General features: G+C 42.9%; 1 protein-coding gene across 3 annotated transcripts in view; it reads right to left on the reverse strand.

Moving 5' to 3' along the window:
• Positions 1–6,693: 6,693 nt before the first annotated feature.
• INPP5D (inositol polyphosphate-5-phosphatase D) overlaps positions 6,694–13,690 on the reverse strand; it is a 53,859-nt gene continuing 46,862 nt past the window's right edge. The window contains exons 22-28 of one of the 3 annotated variants that reach the window (XM_065675080.1): positions 13,533–13,620; positions 12,776–12,925; positions 11,937–12,030; positions 11,594–11,701; positions 10,748–11,017; positions 8,616–9,192; positions 6,694–7,738 (exon numbers count right to left, since the gene is read on the reverse strand). In XM_065675080.1, coding sequence (XP_065531152.1) covers positions 7,736–7,738; positions 8,616–9,192; positions 10,748–11,017; positions 11,594–11,701; positions 11,937–12,030; positions 12,776–12,925; positions 13,533–13,620 — 1,290 coding nt within the window. In that variant the 3' untranslated portion in view covers positions 6,694–7,735. Of the gene's footprint in view, positions 7,739–8,615; positions 9,193–10,747; positions 11,021–11,593; positions 11,702–11,936; positions 12,031–12,775; positions 12,926–13,532; positions 13,621–13,690 lie in introns of all 3 variants that reach the window. The other 2 variants (XM_065675079.1, XM_065675081.1) reach the window with 2 other exon arrangements.

A 13,690-nucleotide genomic window follows, 5' to 3' on the forward strand; every position in this document is an offset into this window, starting at 1 on the left:
GAATCATGAGAAAAGGGGAGAAGAGAAAAATACAGGGGTTAGGCTTAGTTACTTGTCCCCTGATGCTTTTACCTTGGCCTTAATATATAATCAACCCTAACGCACCTCACTACCTTTGAGTGGCCAACCACCGCTTGCTTTCAGCCTCTCCAACAAAAATCCTTCAGCTCATCTCTGAGAGAAGGCTTTTCCCACTAAAGCTGGGAGAGAAGATAATTGTCCAGTACTTCCTTCAGGGGGGCAGGAGAGAATCAATGTGAGCAGAACTGGCATGGAGAAAAATACAAAAGGAAAAGTGTCTTTGAGCATTAGATAAATTGGATACTGGAAACGCAGTATTTACTGTTTAGAATAACAACGAGAGTGTTCCAAGGGAAGGGTTCCGATTAATTCTCATCTGTATAGGTCTGAGTCTTAGAAAAACCACACTATGTTAAAGATATCCACCTTTCTGTAATCTGTGATTTCCGTAGTGGCGGCACATCCTGATTATATTTTATATGATACCGGTAACAATACTTTTTCCACTCCAGCACAAAGTTCCTCTTTCTTCTTAAACTCATCTTAAGCTTCTGACAGTCTTTCCAATAGCACATGCCTGCTGCATGTCATTGTCTGTCATCTTGCTCTCCTTTCTTATGAACAAGAGTTCAAGAACACATGTGATAAAACAGCTCATTCAGACTGGAAGTGGCTTCTTTCTCTGCCTGGAGCACCTTTCTGCCACCTCCACCATTAAAATCTGCTCATTTGTTCAACAGCCTTCTTCAGGAATAAACATTCAGGACTTCTAACAACTCTAATGATGTTCAGAAAACTCATCCCACAGTGAAAAGGTGAAAACTCTGCCTCCCGTGAGAGTGTGCTGTGCTCTACATCTCTAAGGGCTGAAACTTTACTTCCCGCAGAAAGCTTGCTGTGGGTTTGGTAGCTGTGCAAGTGAAAAAAGGCAAAGGAGAATAAGCCCTCTTCAGCAGGTATGAAAGGGAAGCACATTGAGGCAATTTCAGGTATTAAAGAGATCCTTGCAGCAAGCGTGCCAGATTGTGTACAGGCACAGAAAAGGTTAATATAAAACTATTTCACTGATTGACTTGCCATGAAGGCCAGTTCTGTACCAGGTGATGGGCCAGACATGAAGTGCCTGTCAGAGAGGTTCGTAGTGGAGCCAGGCAGAACCGTCAGACATGCACTGTACTGGCCACAGACTCTTGGATAAAAAGAAAAAATGCTGGGACAACTTCCTTCTGCGCTCAGGTGTGCCTGTATGTCAGGCCATATGTCTTCACCTGCTCTCCCAGCACACAAGCAGGTGCAGGCTGTGCATCCTAGCTGTGAGATTAAACTCACCACCACATGAGGCACAGTGTCCTCCTTAACCCCAGGTTACAACCGTTTGTATTGAATTACTTACAAATGAAGGAAGTGGAGAAGCAGCAATATCTAAATGTAGCCCAGTACCGCATTGAGTCAGCCTGTGCCACAGAAGACAAAAGCTATATGCTATAGTCTGTGTTTAAAAAGGATTTTCACCCAGCACTTTGTGTAACTCCAGCATTCCTAGAAGGTGCTGTGCATTTTGTGAGGTCTCTGTCATGCTTCTAAATCCATTTCTGTTTCTGATGACATGCTCCACTCTAACACCCGCAGCAGCTGCAGTTTCCCATGCAGAGACTGAAGACTGCAACTAAGCTGGAGAGCAGGTTTCCAGGTCAAAATTCTGTTCAGCAATGGTAAATGCAAGGCACTACCTCAGGCAGGAGGAACTGGACACATGAACGCAGAAAAATCTATAGGAAGGGACCTAGGATTTGTATTGGTTCACCAGCTGAACATGGGTCAGCAACAGCATACTGTCACGAAACAGGCAAACCTCATCTCTGAGATAAACAGGGCTGTTGTTTAGCCAGCAAAAGCAAGGCTTCTGGTGGAGACATGTCCAGCTTTATTCAGCACATGTCAAGAAAAATCCAGAGTGTCAAAGTAGCCTAGAAGGAATGGCCAAAATACATATAAGGAGTGGCCCAGAGGAAAGATTTGGGCAGTTGGGACTGTTTAAGCTAAAGAGGAAGCTGATGGGAAACATGATGGCAGTATGTAAATATAGTGTGTCAGAAAATGAAGACAATAACCTGATCTGCTTGTTCATGGGAGACAAGAGTAGATTTGAAAAGTGCTTAAAGTCCACCAGAAATGCCCATTTGAGACAAGGAAAGACTGGAAAGGCAAGTGAAGCTCTGAAACGGACTGCTTGAGGAAGATGAGAAACTTCCACGCTGGAGGTGTGTAAGGCCAGTAAAAGCATTTCCCCATGAAGGATTTAGCAGTTTATGCTTTGCTGGCATGGGGAATGGATTACATGGGTCCCTTCAAGTCTAATTTTTCAGAAATTCTGTGCTGAGGGGGTCATGTTCTGACTGACACTGCTTTCTGATCCAAATCCAGTGGCTTAAACTGCAAAATACTCATTTTCTGGGAAGATGCTGATCACGAGTGTGCTCCCCAAAGGCTAAATTAAATTCAAAGCTCCATTTTCAAATTAGGCTTTGTTTTGGATCTTGGAGTTTACATTTGAAAAGAGGGAACATTTCCTACATCTTGTATTTTCCTTTGTGCTTACAAGCTGTAATTGTGAAGATGCAAATTGCTGTAAAGTACCGAGCAGACATAATTTCCATGCTAACTCTTCATCTTGTCTGTTACAAAGGTCTCTTGTTTCTTTTCCAATTTCTTTGCTGTTCCTTCTTCTTTTCTATGGCTCACCTTTCTATTGGGGATGGCTTTTACCCACCTGCTTTCTGCTGGATTCTCTCTCATTCCACAGTCTCTACTTCACTGGTTGCTTTACTGCAACCTCCTGCTTGTTGCTGGACCCCATCTGCTTCATCCGTTTTGATTCATTAATTCTTTTTCAAGTAAACCATTTACTACTCTGTTGTGTGCCATCTATATCTCTATTAGTTATGATATAATGTAACGTTTTCTGATCAGAGATTAATTTATTTTATATGCAATCTACGCCAGACCCTGTAAAAAATGCAATGAAATGTTAGTAATAACCATAATGTGTAGCAGATCACCATCTCTGGCACAGAATAACTTCATTTAAGTATAAACACAGAAGCAGAAAATAGTTGAGGCTGGATGGGCCTCTGGAGATCCTCAAGTCCAACCCCCACATCTCAGCAAATGCTCATGGCTAATGTTCCTGATATCTGCTGAAAAACAGGGATTTTGAGAATACACTTTTGATTACAGTTTTCTGAATGCTACAGAGGAAGGTTATTTTTGATCTAAAAGGATACACCGAAGCCCTTCTGTGTGTTTGCAGGAACTGAGTCTTTTTGGACAAAAACCTTTATCCATCTCTAGAAGCTGAAATAAAGTGAAGCAGAACTGGGACAGAAATAAACCATGGCTTCAATATAGACTGCATTCATACACATGACATTATGAACCAGCGGATGGTTCTGCTGAGCTGAATTAATCTCTGCATGTCTAATGTACCTTTTGTTTAGCTGACTTGGGAGCAAGTACAAAGATGATCTGCAAATAAAATTAATAAAACAGGATAATGGTGGTGAACTGAGAATAGAAGTTCAGGGAAATTTGGTGATGCATCAGAAGAAAATAGAGCAAATTACAGTAGGTGAAAAGAAATTGCTTCAGTCAACCTGGGATTCAACTGTGAAAGAGCTTCTGAAAGACATCACAAGTTTTGACACAAATGCAATCTTAAAATACTTCTTATTAAGAGACACATTTGAAACAACACCACATGCACTATGTGGAATTAGAAAGGAGATCTTTTTCATATTCATGTGAATAATAAACTGATGTTTGCTTATATATATATATAGAAAGAACATCTTGTACCCCTACAGCTAACACCTTTTCTACGTTAGGGAAATTTCGCATGTTGAAATGACTATTTGGATTCTGTGTCACTTGCATAATGAGCCCCCTCCATAGGCACTTGGGTGGCAGATGTGAGCAGTTACGAGACAGTTCCAGTTGCACTGGGCTCTTGCTTCAGCTGTGCTCAGAAAATAAGGAAAGTCATCGACTCCTTCATTAAATACTTCAGCCATAACAAAACAAGCACCACACAGATGCAGCTGACGTATATTATGGCACCAAACTGTTAGTTATAACTGAGGATCAAGAGAAGCCTTTACCATCACCTAAACCTTCCTGATGTACAGTCCATTTCTCATTTATGTTATCAGCAAGGGGTATAACAAATGGGGGTAGGGATGGAGTCTCTTCAGCAAGTGTCCCAGAGGGAAAAGTGTGTATTACTCTTGGGCAGAGATTAGGAAAATAAAGAAGTATTTGGATATCATGCATTTCCAATCAGTCTATTGCCATCTGGAGTCATTGGTTAGTAGGTCTCTGGGAATTGCTCTGAGTCACTTTGGTCAATTAGCTAGTCCTAACACCCACAGTTTAATCATGTACAAGTAACTGAGCCTTCATTATAAAAAATGGGGGGGGGGGGAGGTATCAACTGATTTTTGGACAGTATATCCCTAATTTAACTGTACTATGACAAGGAAAACAGAAAAATACAAAAACTTTAGGATAAACTTAAGTTTAAAAAACAAATTGAAAGATAGTGACTAAATGCTTGGCTTTAAGCTGTACAGAAAGAGTGCTTGGCCCCAGCAGACTAGAGGCCTAAGCATCAGAATTTGTAACCAACATCAAAATTATCCCGTTGCTATTTTGGAGGGACAAACTCATCTTCATTTGCTTTGGGTTTTTTTCCCTTCTATTTTCCCTCCTCCTTGAGCCATTTTCTATAAGACCCTATCTTCAACAGGAGGGAAAAATGTAGCCAACTACAGCATTTTAGGAAGAGATTTACCAGTGCCCGGTTATAGTTTCACAGTTGAGAGGACACAGAGCCTTGTGTTAGATGCATCAGGTGCAGGCAGGAAACAGGATTTTAAAGTTACTGTGTTTGACACATTACATCCTGTAACTTGGAACTTAAAGCATTTCTGACAGCTGGGTCTCCACTGAAATAAGTACACTAAGACTGCAGCTACTTTAAGAAGTTAAAGGATGCTGGAAGGTTGCAGACAGGTATTACATCGGAGGAAAACTGGTAAACTTTTGGACAGTTCAGACCCTTCATGTCTTCTACTTGTACTGTCTGTACCAACTTAATTGGACAATAAAAGAGCTTGCAGAATAGTGTGCCTGGTTTGGCAAGAGATTCATAAGCCCAGGAACATAAGGGAAAGAAGAAGCTTGTGCTCGGTCCAGGTTTCATCTCGTTAAGGACGCAAGGCATTAAAACCTTTAAATATTAAAGGCATTATGACAGAAAGCACAAATAAAACAAACATAAGCACAAGACATTTGTTAAATTTAGTTTTTCTAATATTCACATCTGGGAAGCTCCCACAGTTGGTGGTACCAACTCTGCCATCTCAAGGTTCTGCTAGTCTTACCATAAAGACAAGTATTGTGCAGTGTACCCCTACTTTTTTTACACCAGCCTATCTCTACCACTCTATGTCTAAAATGATAACCTGAAAACTCTGTTCTGCAGAGGCCTCAGAAGACTCTTTACAGAACTTTCTTTTGCACATTTTCCACTTGCAAAAGGTCTGGTGGCATCGTTCTTGATACAGAGGATACCTCAGACTCTCTTTGGAGCCGCAAGTGATAACTTTTACCCAGCTCGCAATCTAGTAGGTAATGCATTCTTAGCATGGGAATAGGAATGCATTTTCTTACTGCTGGAAACTTGGCAGAGAGCTTCTCTCCTCCCCCAGCAATACACTGTTCTAAAGGACAGACCAGATCAAGTACCTGGATGTTATATTTTGCCTTAGTAAGTCCTGTGTTTTCGGCAAATCTGTGCCAAATTTAAGCAGTATTCCCAAATAGGAGAATATTTTTGCAAGAAGCTATATTTGCTTTATATCAAGCTTTCATTTCGCAAACTTTGGGGAATCTACTTTCTTTTCTAGAGCTTAGGAAGTCGGTGGATAAACACAGAATATCTGACCCTGTCTCATTGTTGGGAAGTTAAAAACATTTTGTAGAAATCCTCTCACATTTCCATCTCTGAACGTACAGGAACACAGGATTAGCATGGAGATCTCACTCTCCATATTGCACAGAAAGTTCACCTGCTCCAAGAAGGTTTTACTCTGTGGCTGCATGAATTCTTCTGCAATCTGGAAAAGTAAAACACTCCCGAGGTTCAGGGAAATACCACAGCTATTCAATTATGAGGATTACACGAGAGGATTCTGTTGAATAAAGCAAGAGGAATGTAAATTCATGGCCTGTCTTGCTGACTTCTAGGTGGAGTGCCAGGTGTTTCAGTAATGATGCCTTGAAACTCTAACCTGCATGGCAGAAAAACCTCTCTTTTTAAAAGGTTTCTACCTTTTCCACCCATTCTCACAAGCCTATGCTTGGCGTCTTCTGCTGCAGTAAAATTACTGTACATTTTCTATACTCATAGAACTGTAACTGTACCTGCTAATGGGTGCTAGAGTTTTTAAACCAGCTGTATCCACGGAGGGTCTGTGCACACACACACACAAATATGGCCTCAGTTGTATCTTCCCTGCACGCCTCGGTGCCTTTGGTGTTTCTTCTGGGAAGGGATTACAGCCACTGAGTGTAGCACCCAACTGAAGCTGAATCATGGCAGGCAGTGCTGAATTTTCAGTAAAGAATGATCAAAAAGGTGAATATTTTATTATTATGTAATCAACATGGAAACAATAGCAACTATTAAGTCACAAACAGGCATAGCCTAATTGTAACCACAGCATTAATACTTAATGTGAATATAACAGATAGTACGTTAACATTATTCATTCTCAGTCATTGAACGTAAGTGTACAGTAAGGTCAGCATTAATCTGTTAAGAATGCTACAAAACCAGCTGGCCAGTGTCCTTCAAAAGCAGAGTGCTTGCTGTAAGACAGGCTGGAACGACTGCTGTCCATCCTTTCAGGCAGCTATACTGCCTATGGGTCCTGCCTATTCTCCCACTCCTGCATGTAGTTCTGATGGCTCCCTTTGTTTGTTACGGGTACAAAAGCACTACCTGCTAGAAAGAAAAAGAGCCACAGTGCCAAGGGCCAGCCCTCACACTCTGCATGAATCATGCATGAATGCAGCCTGCGAGCTAATGCTAGAGGCAAAGCTGGCTCCTTTGGCAGTGTGTGACATTCATGAGTATCTGCTATTCCAACTGTTTTCCCACCCTCCCCTAACTCCTTGCTTCACAGACAGGACGTGCTTTTGGAGCTGTACCGCTTTCAAAATGCTTTCTTTTACACATCACTCTTCAATAGGGATTCTGTAACACAAAATAAAAATTTTGCTTTTGTGGAAAGGAAGCTCTGTAAATACACCCCTTCTGTCTCTTGGGCCTTTTACCGTACCTTCCTCTTTTTCAGAACGTTTACTAATGCGTGTACTGAATCACCTGCCTCTTAACAGAAGTACCAGGGTGACACTACAAAAGGCTAACTTGCATTTGGTATTGTGGTCCTGGCTCCTCTTGGTCTGAGCAACATAGGATAAACTTCTCAGCTAGAACATTTTCATAATCATAGGGAGGGATACACCCTCAGAAGTAAAACTCCCCAGTCTTTTTAGAACCAGACCAGAGGACATCAGTGTGAACAAAGCAGCGATCTCCATCTTTCTTCCCATCAGGATTCCTCCTAGGGTGCCATCTGCTGTGTCATTGTCACTGTGGAGACAAGAGAAGACTTGTCTAGTGTCAATTCTCAAAGTCTTGATGGAGAAGAAAAAAACCCCAGTCCTACAGCTCACTCAAGTGCGATCTTGTCTTCTCCCAAGCCCATTTACTATGACCACCCCTGCTTCTTCTCATCCAGCTCGTGATGTTCTGGAGGAGAAAAAACCCAAGCCAACAAAAAACCAACCCCAACCCCCACAAACAAACAAAACTCACAAGGAAAGAAAGAAAAAAATCAAAAAAATCAAAAGAACCCCCCGCAAAACAAACAAACAAAAACCCCAAACAAAACCAAAACCAACAAATAAACGAAACCCCCAAACCAAGCAAAAAAATAACCTCCCCCCCAAAAAAAAACCACCACCCAGAGAAGTAGATGTGTGATTATTTCTGTGGGGGGTTCAGTAATGGTTTTGGACACCGCTGTTCTAAGCTGATAAGTGCTTCCCACGGATAACTACTTTTAATCATCTTTTTATTATTTATAGCAAAGCACATCTCTTAGCCAATACTGTAGGCTTGTGCTGTGAGGCCAGGTTTGGACATTTTCAGGCATAATGCAGTATGCACCAAAGGAGCAATAATGAAGTAGCTGACTATTTATGTTCCTCTTCTGGCCATCAAGTTTAAACATCCCAGAAGAAGTTAACGCTTCATGCAAAACTATGGCTTCACAGCATGACATCTTCTGCAGCAATACTGCTGTACGACACTCCCTGCTCTGCAGGCCCTGTAGGCTTGTGGGACAGTGCTCTGAGCTTGGTTAGGAAATGCAGAGCAAAGGCACAGTGAGTAAGCCAGTGCTGCTCTAGCAGCACTCTGCTGTGAGGCCAACTTCTGCCCTGCCCCACTGCCACAAGTAACACACCGGTGTAGCTGTCCTGCCGACCGGGCCTTCTTCTGTCCGATGCTTCCCAGAGTGCGGCAGCTCTGAACTGTCCCGATAGTCTCGGCCCTTGGAGTTCTGCATGTCCAGCACTGCCCGGCTCTTCGAGGGAAGGGGTGGTTTGTTCTGCTGCCCCTGGGTACTTGGGTTGACTTCAGACCTCAACGGCTTGACTAGCTTTTTGAGTGGTGCTGAGTTTTCTAATGGTGCGGTAATCTTCGGCTTGCCTTGAGTCTTTTCACCTGTATTCTTTTCTTCAGATTGGCCAGAGCAGGTATAGGACCGAAACCGCTGTGTGGGGACCAGGAAAGGTGGTGATGGCTGTTTGCTGGGGTTCTTGCTGCTCTCAGGCTCCTGGGGCTTTGCGAGATGACAGCTCTGATCAGGCAGTGGTGGCTGCTCTTTTCGTGAGGCCTTGGGGTAGTCCTGCTCTTTCTTTGGTGCTGCCTTGCCCTTACACCCCATAGAGCCATACAGGGGGTTCTCAAACATCTCTGGCTTTTGCTGCCCCTCCTCCTGAAGTGAAGGCTCTGCTATGGTTTTCCCCAGTTCAGGTGGCCTAGAGTCACCAAAGCAGTGCAAAGAGAGTCTTGTAAAAACAGGCAAGAGACACTGATTTAAACAGAAAGTGAATAGGAAATGAGCATAATAAGACTGAACAGACTGTGCAAAGGGGTGTCAGGATAACAGTAAAATTTGGTGAGAGAACAGAACTGTGCATTGTTTTTACTTTGTTTAATCATTATTAATATGACAGCAGAAACCAGATAAGCATGGTACTGTATAAACTCCCTGCTGGACTACAGTCTTTGTCCAAGTGGTAATTGGCTTCTCTTTAAACAGAGATAAGCTACTGAGCCAAACTGTGCCAAGTGCTCTGAAGGCTCTGTGACACACACAAATCTGAATTTAAATACTAAAAAGAATCTTCAGATTTGGCAGAAAGGATTGAAATGTCTGTCTGGACAGTTAACTGAGTCATAGCTCACATCATACTGTAGCATTTTACAACTAGGTCAACCTCCTCTCGCTACCAATGCTACATGGTATTCCTGGGGAAGGGATAAGACTCCTTAATGCACTCAAATGCACTATATATGAGTAATAACTATAATTCTGTAGGTGAGGCAAAAATTGTTCATTCACAGCTGAGGCCTTTGAATTCAGGCTCAGACTGGAATGACAGCACAGCTGTACAGTGGGACAAGGGAGGTTTCGTGGGGTTTATGTGACTTGACCTGATTTGGCATCTGGAGAACCATCATGATACTTAAAAGTTCAGCCACAATATCACTGAACAGAGGAGAACAGGTGTGAGTGGCACATGCTCTTTGGAAGTCTTCAAATGAGTTGTGCTCCTTGCTTCAAGTTATTTTCTGGAAGTCAGTACATGCAGGAGAAAAGAGCTGAGAGCATGATGAAGCCTTGTCAGGTACATAACAGATTGAGGCACTGCTTGCAGCTCTGAACTCTGCAAGTTCTGGCTTATGGAGTGCCACATCCATTTACTAGTGAACTATAGCCTAGACACAGGAAGCATCTGTCACTATGAAAGAGAGGTCTGAAGGAGGACAGTGTGTACAGCACTAGGGTGGAGTAGCCTCATCACTTTACTTAGATGGGTATGGATCGGATATTTTCAATTGCTGGATGGAAATTCTGCATCAAGACTTGTGACAGATGCAGTAGATGGATGCTAACTTCTATGGCAAGCTGGACACTCGTGTAGTAATGTACACAGAAATTCAGTTTAAGTGCTTCACACAGGACATGTGAAGGAGCTCTCCTCCTTCCCATCCAGCGGAAAGATCTCTGCCACTCTTCCCTTTTCTTCTTTGTTACCAACTCTGTGGTCTTTTCCTTCTCTTCTCTTGGTAGAGAATGAAATGTACACATATATTTTGTGTTTTCCTTTCATAAAATTAGCTATACCAGTTTTCTTTGAATATGTGATGTGCTACACTTGTGACCTTCAGTTATCTTTCTCTAATTCTAGAGATGAAAGTCTGAGAGAATATGCAGCACCTTGAACTCTCTACAGATCATGAAACAGTGACTGCGCAGAATGACAGAAGAGAGGGCACTAAGCCCCAGTGCAAAACTCAAAGACTTACAGGTACTCTTGGTTCCGACTACAAATGCTTCTGTTTACTGTAGGCTGGAGAGATGGTTTTGGAGATAGAGGCGACACAGAGGGCGATGTGGAGGATGACTGACTCTGTCCCATTACAGACGTAGTCTCTTTGGGCTGCTGCTCGTAGCTCCCGAGAGCAGGTGGTTGATCTGGTGAAGGTATCTGCTTAAGCTGGCTAGTTGCAGAGGGCTGCTGAGAGAAAGCAGCCATCCCCTGGTAGTTGGGGTTGCTGATGTCTGTGGGAGTGGAGCTGCTGAAGGGAAAAAATACTGTTAGGAAGACACATGCACAAATACATTTCTTGTCTCCCTGCCATCTATAAAGGAGTTAGTGCCCACTGAGTGCTTAGATTTAGTGCCACCTACATCTTTTTTTGGCCACTGATGCTTTGGAATCAGAGAATAAGTAGGAGTCCTGTTAGTGCCTCTCTCTGCCCTGGGTCATTGGAAAGGAAGCAGCTGGGTCAAGGCCCAGCACCAAATAGTTTCCCTGGCTGTCACAGACACTTCCATTTCCAGGCTGCAGACAGCACTCAGAGGCTTACACAGGTTTCTAGGCCCAGCAGTTCAGCTGGAAGCTAGAGCAGGATAGCTCCAAGCAAGAGGCAAATGGCAGCACTGGGCAGCATTGCACAGCATAGGAATAAGGAACAACAGAAGAGGTCTTTTGAGGTGTACCTATATAGACTAGCAGGGAGAAGGCAGGAAGTTTCCTGCAAAAAATGCACCTATGAAACTGTAAGCCTGTGATTCTTGGAAAGGAAAAGACAGGCAGTGTGAGCACAGCTTCCCACCCCAAGCTGGCAGAGGTGAAGCGGCAAGATTACCGTAATGTATCCTCCTTTCCCAGGTTGTCTGGAGAAGAGGAAGCACTCCCCCAATAGCGAGCAATAGCTGCTGCCTCTCTGGCCACCAGATGAGTAGATTTTGACTTTCTGTTGGAAATAAAAGGGCCCTTTTTAAGTGAGGTGCAGGAACCTAACCTGACTAATGCATTCTCAGCTTGTGAAGCTTTGGGCACAGAAGCACTGACCAGCCCTGACCAGAGAGCCACAAAGGCAGCTTCCCAGCTCTCAGCATGCTTATTAATACTGCTCCTACAGCAAGCACAGCTTTGCCTTTATTGAGTCAACTACTTTTCCATAACCAGCTTACACACTTGCTCTTTACCTGTTAGTCTGATCCCAGTCTTTGCTAGGCTCTAAGTTGCTGATATTCTTTGGTTTCTGCCCAGCAATTTCATCACGTTCAATCTTGACAAAATCTGAAGGAAAGAAAAGGCATTAAAAAGTGTTTTGACAGCTTCACAGTAGGATTGCATAAGTTTTCTGTGTTACTGCTTGTATTAAGGCATCTCTTGACTATAAGAATGACAGTTTCAAGCAGCTGATGGTATTGTTTTCAACTGCCCACTAATTCATATCATGTTCATTGACACAGGAAAAATCGTGTTTCTTGAAATAGAAAGGTCAGGATCCACCAAACGGCCAAATACAGGTCATTTTACCATCGAGAATAATAGCAAATGTAAAGAGGCTGCTTTTGTACTCTGAAAGAGAACAACAGGTAGCAAGGTGAAAATGAGCAGGGTTTGTGATCCTTTAGCTAAGGAAGTGCTACTTGAGACCCTCACATGCTCTTTGCTGATGTTCCCCAGGATGACCAGAGCAGGGAGAGCTTCTGCACCTTCTCGTATGGCCACAAGTGGAACTAAGGCATCGCCATTCAATAAAACCAGCATTAGTGACAGACAGGGGGCTCTCTCAGTCTGCTGAATTTACTTGAATGATGAAAACGGAAAAAACCGAAATCACATTGCTGTGCCTTTCCAAAAGAGCACAGGTATACTCCTGAGAACTAAGGATACTCACATCTTGCAGTCAGCATCAAAAGTTCTTGCCTCTTTGGGACTAAAAGCACTGCAAGGATAATTTTCAGTTCCTTGACAGATGTCTTTAGAGATGGATATTCCCTGGGGTGAGCACTGCAGAGATAATCTCATTCCTTACCATACAGTTTCTCTCTCTGTTTCCCTTGTGATGTCTGTAACTTGATTTCACCTTGGAAGACTCCTGTTTTCTCACCATGGTGTGTCAGCACAGTATGGATAGGAACTAAGGATTCTGTTGCTTCTATTCGCAGGGCAATGCAGCCTTCCCCTAGAGACAAGGAGACAACGAGCCTGGGACTGGGAAAAAAAGCATTGAAGTATTTTTCTCTTGTCAGTCATCTACTATCACTGTGCTGACAGGGCTGAGATTACCAGAGAGAATCTGCTCTGGATCACAGTAAGGAATGTAATGTCCCTGGAGAAATCAGTGGCATTCATTTCACTTCTTCACATATGTGTGAAGGATTTGGGCATTGGAGACAGTTGCAGGTGGCTACAGGGTTCTGAGCTTCCATTACTGGTAAAGAAAACATGAGCCAAATCCATAAAACAGGATTTGTATGTTTTGAGTTAACTGATTTAAACAGACTGACTCCTGATTTAATTTCTGTACTTTCTTTTTAAGCCATTGCTCTTTTGGGGCTGGTAAAGCTGACACAGATTGTTGCTTCAAGTTAATTTGCTTCTAATCATCCTTAGCTCACAAATTATTGCCCACAATGTATTGTTGTATGTATTGAGTTCCAAATCAGAAGTCAGAGCATCATGGATGTTCAGTCTATAAAAGTTACTTCTGTTCTCTCCCACTCCTTCAGCAGTTTGGAAAAATCGAAGTAGATTTTGACTCATCTAGAACTTTAGAGCTAAACACTTACCGTAAGATTCATCACTGTCTGATGACTTAATGCTGATCAGGATGTGTTGATCCAGGAGGTATTCTGGGTCTGAAATAATGGGAGTCAGCTGCAAAGACAAGTTAATGTGGGTCAATACAATAGGTGGGCTACACAAACACAGTTATCCCTGTGCTTCA

Source organism: Lathamus discolor, chromosome 3 (genome assembly GCF_037157495.1).
Source record: "Lathamus discolor isolate bLatDis1 chromosome 3, bLatDis1.hap1, whole genome shotgun sequence".
Lineage (NCBI taxonomy): Eukaryota > Metazoa > Chordata > Aves > Psittaciformes > Psittacidae > Lathamus > Lathamus discolor.